Source organism: Nanorana parkeri, unplaced genomic scaffold (assembly GCF_000935625.1).
Source record: "Nanorana parkeri isolate BGI_ZX_2015 unplaced genomic scaffold, ASM93562v1 scaffold652, whole genome shotgun sequence".
Lineage (NCBI taxonomy): Eukaryota > Metazoa > Chordata > Amphibia > Anura > Dicroglossidae > Nanorana > Nanorana parkeri.
The window spans coordinates 63,127-72,232 of record NW_017306920.1 but is presented as its reverse complement, the minus strand read 5'-3'; the positions used below and the strand labels follow the sequence as shown (position 1 = coordinate 72,232).

General features: G+C 47.9%; 1 protein-coding gene across 1 annotated transcript in view; it reads left to right on the top strand.

Moving 5' to 3' along the window:
- EMSY (EMSY, BRCA2 interacting transcriptional repressor) overlaps positions 1–9,106 on the top strand; it is a 54,029-nt gene that overhangs the window by 31,459 nt on the left and 13,464 nt on the right. Inside the window, 4 exon segments of the mRNA XM_018563311.1 lie at positions 2,167–2,340; positions 3,348–3,534; positions 4,666–4,830; positions 7,580–7,732. Coding sequence (XP_018418813.1) covers positions 2,167–2,340; positions 3,348–3,534; positions 4,666–4,830; positions 7,580–7,732 — 679 coding nt within the window.

Sequence of the window (9,106 nt, the reverse complement as noted above, 5' to 3'; positions counted from 1 at the left end):
TTACCGATTTGGTGCAGCGACGCATGGGGTTTCTCAGCTGCCAATGGGATGTGCGGGATCCCTTGTGTGTTTCTGTACCTTTAAGGAGGTGGGGCGTCCTCCTGACAAGCCTGCACCCAATTTGATATCTTCTGCCCCATGTGCTCCAAGATGGAGACTCTCATAGTTTAGAGTTAGGACCGCACTATAAGAGGTGCCTTGGCGCGGCAGTGCGGCTTACACATCCTTTGCAGAAGACGTGTATCCAAACCTCTGTCATTGTCCTTAGTGGTGAGACAAGTTGTTTTACATGCTGGTTTGTGAGTGTGCCATGATGCCTTTCTACTGTTCCACTGGACACTGGGTCGCGACCCACTTTTGGGTCTCGGCCCACCAGTTGAGAACCAAGGGTCTACAGCAGGGGTGCCCATAAGGTCGATCGCGATCTACCATTCGATCGCGTAGCGATCAGTAGCAGATAGCGATGTCCTCTCCTCCCGCCCGTGGTGCTTCTCTGGATCCCCGCTACTCTCCCCATCTGTATGCAGCGGGGATCCGAGAAGTGAAAGAACCGCTGCAGCCCGCGGCGGAGGAGGGAGCCACTGTCCCAGAACTAAGGCCGAGCGGTGAGGAGAGCGGCTCCGCCCCCTTTCCCCCCCCCCCCCCCGCCGCCCGCGCTCCTTTCCTTTCCCCTTTCGGATTCGCCGCTGCCTCTGCCCGGGAGAGCAGCGTGGATCCAGAGGAGAAGCTGAGCCCCCTGTGTGTGGTCGAGCGGCAGAGGATCGGTACATATCAGTGATATGTACCAATCCTCTGTGCAGGACAAACACTGGAGCGATCAGCTGATCACTCCAGTGTTTGTAAATAACTGGGGACACATAGTACTATGTGTCCCCAGTTATGAATGAACAGGATGTGATTTACATCACTTCTTGTTCATTCATGAGTTTCTCAATGGGGAGAAGCACATTCAGAAACTGGTGATAGTAAAATATTTTCTGAATGAATGGGAATCTTCTGTGCTTTCCATTCATTTAGAACAGAGGCTGTAGTAAAAGAGATTGAGGACTTTGTGTCCTGAATTTATGTTTCTATTTTAAAAGGGAAATATCAGGGGGCTGTTTAGACCCCTAATATTTCCCCGAAGCCCCTCCAAGAGTAAAAAAATTAAAATTCAAATAAAAAAAAAAAAATAGTAAAAAATAAAATAAATCTTGGAGGCAGGGCGCTGGGTGACATCACACGCCTGTTGGGGGCACATGTTTTTTCTTGCCACGGGCGCAGAAGGAGCTGGCTACGGCTATGCTCTCGCGGTGCTCGTAAGGCTGTCAGCTGAATGTGGCAGACGCTGCAGATGGAAAGGGGCGGGACACCTCTCCCCATGTGCAATGTCGGCCACACGAGCACCGCGGGAGAACAGGACGCTGGGGCCTCTAGGACGCACTGGAATGTAAGCCGGCCGACTTTCTGCGTTCAGGGGCAGGAGGGGATGTGGGGTTATATTGAAGTCAATGGCACCGCAGCCAGGCCCCTCGCCCACAGTGCGATCGTCGCACCCGGAATGCGGGCACATTAGTGCCTGCATTCCGGTCCAGTGCTATCTGCAAAAATAGTTTTTCAGGATCGCACTGGACTGAATCCCAGACACTAATGTCCCTGGGTTCCGGGTGTGGCGATCGCACTGCGGGCGAGGTGCCTGGCTGCGGTGCCATTGACTTCAATGCACCGCCACGCCTCCTCCCGCCCCTGAATGCAGGTGATTTTTCGTTGGTAGATCTCATTGAGCTCGTCATTTGAAAAGTAGATCTCCGAACGAAAAATTGTGGGCGCCCCTGGTCTACAGATCAGCTATGACATATACATACTTACATTGGGCCAAGCTGGACCAATGTAAGTATGCAAAATAATGCATACTTGGAGTTCAGCTTTTGATTCCCAGTTTTCCTCCCCATATTCGATTTTTCTGATGAGTTGTCCGCTGCATCAGAACTCCCAGGAAACTGCATTTGACAGGCATATATATATATATATATATACAAATCATCTTTCATACCTTGTATACTTTTCTTTTTATAGATATTCTGAAAGTCGCTACCTGCAAAGCTTCCTTTTGTGTATGTGAGTGCTACACGATACAGCTTGGATAAGTGATATTTTTTAATGATACATTTATTTTTAACTTCTTAGGGAGATAAAGCCCTGCAAGCTCTACCGGCAGGAACAAAGCCAGCCATCATTACAGCCACCCGCCCAATCACCAAGATGATCGTCACACAACCTAAGGGTATCGGTTCAACAGTCCAACCGGCTACCAAAATTATTCCCACCAAGATTGTGTATGGTCAGCAGGGGAAGACCCAGGTACGTAGGCAATTATCTGCCTTGGTTGTAGGACGTTCAATGTCAGAGAATGTTGCTTGAGAACTGGAGCTTACCCCCAGGGGAAATGTCTTCACTCCTACTGGCCAAACAGAGTAGTGCGGTAGCAAAGGAGAAGTATAAGGGCCCATTGACACTATTGCGCTGCGTTGGTGCATGTGCATTGTTTTAAGGAAGCCTTTGCATTTGGATAGGCTGGCTAAGAAACCAAAATGCACCATGTACTGTGTGTACCACTTTTTGCACCGTAGGGCATGTTAGTTCGTTACCTCACATTTTGCTGTGCTGCTATGCACATACGTCAGGAGATTACATTGAGGTGGCATTCAGACGCACCAGCACATTTTACCGCAGAGCAATAGTGTATCTCATTTAGAGTGGGACTTGATAAAGACATCACCCGCACACTAAGAGAACGTATCAAAACTAAAGTCCATTTATTGACGAATACTGTCTCTCAAACAAGCGATTTCGCGGCCGCGCAGGGTTCCCTTCATCAGGCTCAGAAAAGTTGTGAACCCGAAAGAGCTTGTTTGAGTGACAATATTCGTCAATAAATGTTTTGTTATGTTATCCTGGTGTGCCGGTGACGTCCTGCTGTAGCTGTGCCCAGCTGTACCCGCCCCCTCCCCTGTCCATTCCGCCAGTCAACGCTGGAGGATCGAACGGGGGGGGGATCCCTGCAGGGAGCCGTGAGTGACAGTCACGTCTCTCTGCAGGGAGATGATCGAGAAGTGAGAGAGCACCGGCATGTGTTCGCTTACTTCCCGATCTACTGAGCCGACGTGTGACAGTTTCATTGTCGCAGGTCGGCTCAGATTATGAGGCTGAGTGAAAAATCACTCACCTCATAGTTCTCCTTTAACTAAACAGTCCAGCTCAATGTCTATCTTCCCTACACACCTTCGGTCAAATCATTACAGGTATACGTGAAATGTTTGTGAGACTTGGCTAGTGAGAAATGTAATCCTATGCTTTCTTTGCCCCAGGTCCTTATAAAGCCAAAGCCAGTGACGTTTCAGGCCACGGTTATGAGCGAACAAACAAGACAGCTGGTGACAGAAACCCTTCAGCAAGCTTCGCGAGTGGTGGAGACTACCAGCGCCACCATCCAGGAAGTGAAAGAAGACACTGAGAGCAGCTCCTCTTCTACCGAGTCCTCCCAGAGCTCCCAAGGTAACTGAGGATACACCAGTCATTAGGCTTGGGTCTTTTCTAGAACTAGTATACCTTTTATATGGTGTGGCAGGGGTAGGCAACCTCAACGCTCCAGCTGTGGTAGAATTCCATTATACCTCTGCCTCTGGGAAGTTATGCCCGTGGCTGTCAGAATCTTGCAATGCCTCATGGGATTTGTAGTTCCACAACAGCTGGAGTGCCAAGGTTGTCTACCCTTGCAGTATTGGGAGTGCCGTGCATGTTTTATAGTACACACCTGCATTATTCTGTACAGTATACTTGAAGAGGACCAGTTGTCATTAGGCTTACACAAGCATCTAAATATTCAATCTGAAAGAAAGTCTCACTAACTTTTATTTTGGTTGCTCCTGTCCCCAGGGGAAAAAGTGCATGCATGTACAGGTATTTAGATATGAATGTATGGACCTGTATCACACAGAGTAAAGCTGGCCATACACCTTACAATTATCTGCAGACTTTCTATGGTCAGATGGAAAAGGTGCAACAGATTCCTCCATCTACGCTAAACTGTGTGGATGGAGGAATCTCCAACTGGGTCAAGCTTCAGTATCTTGCTAGTCGGCCCCACTGTCTGTCAAAATACCTGAACAATCTGATTGGATGAAGGCATTGTTCAGGTGTTTTGAGAGCCAGCGGGGCCGACCAGCAAGATTACAGAAGCTTGGCCCAGTTAGAGATTCCTCCATCCACACAGTTTAGCGTAGATGGAGGAATCTGTTGCACCTTTTCCATCTGACCACAGAAAGTCTGCAGATAATTGTAAGGTGTATGGCCAGCTTTACTCTGTGTGTGGCATGCCAGACCCCTCTGAGTCAAACTGTTAGCTACATTCACAGGCTACCTGCTGAGAATTGAAATATAGAAAAATACTTAAAAACGACATTGTTTGGCAGTGCTTGCTTCTGAGTTGCCATGCTCACCCTTTCCGCCTGATATGCACAAGATTGTTCCAGGTCAATGACTGACCAAGCAGTAAGTGAAAAGATGACATTGGTACCCTTGTAACTTTTTATTCAACAACAGGTTGGCAATGGCAGCAACACTATTTGATCTCTATTTCAGAACACCTTTACCGGATTAAAAAAAAAAACATCTTTATTTGCCCAGATTCCCAGCCCGTAGTTCACGTCATCGCCTCTCGCGGTCAGGAGTGGACGGAGCATGAAATAGCCATGGACACCACTCCTACAATAATCTACCAAGACATCACAGGAGAGTCCCAGTCTGCCACCTCCACCATCAAGGCTCTAATGGAGCTGCAGCAGACCAGCAGTGAGTACCATTATGTAAAAACAAAAGGGGGTCCAATATCGGCTGTGAAATATTCTCCCTGCTCTCTTCTACGTGATGAGCTTGTAATATCGGGGACCCATTCATCATCTCCCTGTAAGTGTCTGTTTCCTGTAATCTATGTTTCACATCACTCGTCCTATCTTGTTCCTGTAAGGGATAGAACCTTGTTACATGTTTGTATCATCCCCCATTCATATTTGTGTTTAGTGGTTTCACAAACCTAATTCATCACATGTAGGTGGAATATCCGATATCATATCAGAATTATCCTGATAATAAAATGATATAAAGTGTATTACAGTACAGAGTGCAGAAATCGTTCTTCAGTATCTGAATGCCCAGGCACGTGTAAAGCGCACAGATATAACTATTGGCACCCTATAACTTTCAGACACCCTCAACAGCAGCGTGATCTCAGAGTAATAACAGTGACCGTCCAATGAAATTGACTTTAGATAAAGCAGGGAAGAGATGAAATCTTTGAAGTTTTTAATGATCTCTGTCCCTGTTGGGGGATTTCCACTAACTTCCTCTCATGAAGACACGATCGGAAGTGGATGTAAAGTGAGGGGCGATCCCACTACAGTCAGGTGTCTACTTTGCACGATTTCCTAACAAGTCTGGTTACAGTCACTGTAAAATTTTATATTGCCCATTATTTTCTCTCCTAGTGATGACTATTACCTAGGGATGCACCGATACCGGTTTTTCAGTATCGAGTACCAATATTTATATTTCGGTACTCGTCAATACCAAGTACCGATACTGGTACTCCCGGTAGCATAGAGCCGGCTTCCCGGGCAATCAGGAAGCCAGGAAGGTTTCTTGATTGCCCTGGAAGCCGACTCCATTCTGTTTGGCCAGCTGGATGCTGATTGGCTGCAAAGCAGGCTTATCAGCCAATTGGCATCAAGGCCGGCCAAACAGATCTGACAATATGGTGACACAACCCCCACCCTGCAGGCACCTCATTCCCCTCACAGAGATCCCTAGCTGCCGCCATTAACGTACCAGTCCCGCGGCCAGCTGGGCAGACACCGTTCTCCAAGATCTGCCCACGTCTCCTGTGTGTACAGCGCCTGCAGGGTTGGGGTCGTGCCATCATATCAGATTTGTTTGCCCGGCTCGACACTGATTGGCTGGGAAGCCAGTTTCCCGGCCGATCAGCATGAAGCCAGCTTCCCAGCTCCATGTTCCCTCGCGGCACTGCCGGTCAGAGGAAATATCCATCTGACCGGAAGTTCCAGTATCGGGAAAGGTATCTGAGCATTTGGGCGAGTACTCGCCCAAATACTTGGTATCGGCACCAATACCGATACTACTATCGGTAACGGTGTATCCCTACTATTACCAGGTTTGGAAGTGATGGTAAGTCTACATCTGGTACGTAGTAGAGGAAGAATCCGGCCGCACTGCTTCCACCCTGAATCAGTCTATTGACATAGAATCCTGCCAAGGTCTGCCCCCGCTGACATGTTTCACCCAATCCTGTGCTTAGTCATAGAGATTGGGTGAAACATGTTGGACCTTGGGCAAGACTCATTGTCACTGATGAACTTTCAATAGACTGAGTCAGCGTGAAACAGAGTGTGACCGGATTCTTCATTTTCTACATACCTGTTTGGTTGGAGCGAGGACACACTCCTGCCGGGGAGCACCCGCCTGCTGGAGCTGAGGAGGAGCGGTGCTTTATTCCTATGCATTGAAGTCAACATTTGGCATACAGCGGTTTAGGAAAAACATGGCAGAGGTTCCTTCCCTTCCCCACTCTGTTTGAAACTAGAGTATGAGTTTTATCTAAGCTCCACTTTAATTTTCCCTTAAACTGTTCAGCCAGGGGGTGTCTACATAGACCACATACTGCCCTTTTAAAATGTGAAAATTACCCTTGCAGTGAGGCCCCCCCACACCTACAAGGGTTAATTGCTTGTTAAGTCTAGTGGGTAGAGGAATAAGGCCTGGTTCACACCTGGGCATTCCTACGCGCTGTAAAACACTCAACATGTGAAAACCAATGATTGCCTATGGGCATGGTTCCCACCTGGGCGTTTTACAGCGCGTAGGAGCGTGCTGTAAAACGACCTACGCTCAAAGAAGTACAGGAGCTTCTTTGGGGCCTATTTGCCGCGCGTATCCATTAGGATACAGCCGGATAGCCCTCAGAAACGCTCGTTTGTCGCACGTTTCTTTTACCGCGTATCGCGGCACAAAACCCGCGGCAAACGCACATATTCCGTACGCCCAGGTGTGAACCCAGCCTAAGCTGTAATACTTATATTATTCCTCTCTGGCAGGATTCTGGCACCCACTTCTTCTCTCTGACGCTCTGGGTTGTTGGCGGACCCTCGCCGCCTTCACGTACAATGCAGAACTGCTTATCCTGCGTTGTACAAGATAACATCAGGGAGCTGCGGCTGCTTGCCGGAGCGCCAAAGAGAAGAACCTTTGGGGTATTAGTCCCACAGCATGGAAGCAGCCTGTTGAAGAAAGGAATAAGGTAAGTTATACAGCTTATTCCTAGATTTAATGAGCATTTAACCCTTGCTTAGTAGGTGGGAGGGGCTACTTTTGTACAAAAACACGAAAAGATCAGCTTTAAAAAATACAATAATTTCCCAGTCCGACCTTCATAGACCGGATCGAGTGATGATCACTTTATCTATGGGCACCTTTTCGTATCCCTGGTCAGCTAGTGGCATCTGCTTATAATTGCCCTTTTGTTCTCCAGTGAAAGAGAAAGTGGACACTAAGCCCCGGCAGCCGACCATTGACCTCAGTCAGATGGCTGTTCCAATCCAGATGGCCTCTGATAAACTTCAGACTGAAAGTCCTTCCATTTCCGTGGTGGAACCAGAGTTGGTTGCAGAATACATATATACAGGTAGGGGCAATATTTTAGTAAGCTGTACAAGAGTGGAAGAGATGAGAGTTAGTGGGTCGTTACTGTGACTATATAAACGGATAAGGAAAGGGTGGTTTCATGCCAAATGCTTAGAAAGCAGCGATATCACTTGCCCTGAAATATGTCATTCTGTTTGGCTCGTTTTGTGAGTCAGGCACTGCTGCCCTACAGCGAAGACAGGTCCTCAGCCTCCCCTGTAACAGTAACAGAACCCCCCCAGCCTGCTGCTTAGCCATTGAAGAAACAGCATGATGTGTCATCCATCTGCTCTTTCCTTCTGACTACATGTTCACTCTGCACAGCAGCGGAGCCTGATTGGCTCTTAGACGTGACCATTCCTCTTCCTTCATTGCAGAAAGCTAGAATTCAGACCAAGACATGTCAACAAAATGTAGTTGTTCATCAAGGTGTGCTTATCTGTTTAGATTTAAAGGGTAATTCCACTTTCCAAGGTGAAGTTGGGAAAATAGAATTCCCCCCACTAAACTCAACTTTTGGCAAACGCGCCTTCCCCTCAGCCACTGCAGATATACTATCCGCACCCCGTACTGCTGCCTAGTGGAGCTACGCGCTCTGGATTTAGAATTTTGCTCCCAAATGGTGAGCACTCTTTGGTTCTTAACAAGAAGTGTTTCTCATTGGTCAGCGCGGTCAGGTGACTGCTTGCCATTTGCGAGTGAAATGCAAAATCCAAAGCGCAAGGCGGAAGTATGGGATATGGATAGTAAGCCCGCACTGACGGAGGAGGAGGAGTGTTCGCTGAAGGATAAGTACAGCATGGGGGGGAGAAGGGGCCAGATTGGAGGGGTAATTATTCCATGTTCCAAAATCCACCCTGGGAAAGTGGAGTAACAGCCCGTTCACACCAGACACAGTGTGTGGCACATCAATGCCTGCGTTCCGATCAGAAAAAATAGTGCTTGCCGCATTGATGTGCCCTGTGTTCCTGTGCGGCCGATCGCATTGCGCCCATTCCCTCCCCACAAGAAAGTAAGCCAGCTGCAATGCGATCCAGTGCGTTCCGGCCAGAATCGGGCCGGAACGCACGGTCTGGTGTGAATGGGCCCCTAATCCTTTAAATTTAAAGTTGGCCTCTGGGTGTTGCCATGGCTTCTAAAAATGCAAATTGCTTGGCTGCGTTATCCAATGTTACTATTATACAAGGCTTGTTTAAAAAAAAAAAGGTATCAAAACCCAGAATATGTAACATGGCAGTTATGCTACAAAAAAAAAAAAAAAATAGGGTAGGACTAACACACACCCCCCCCCCCCCCACTATAATGCATTGCTGGGACTTGTAGTCCTACATAGTTGGAGCTATTCTGCATTGCTGTATAATCATCATACATCAAT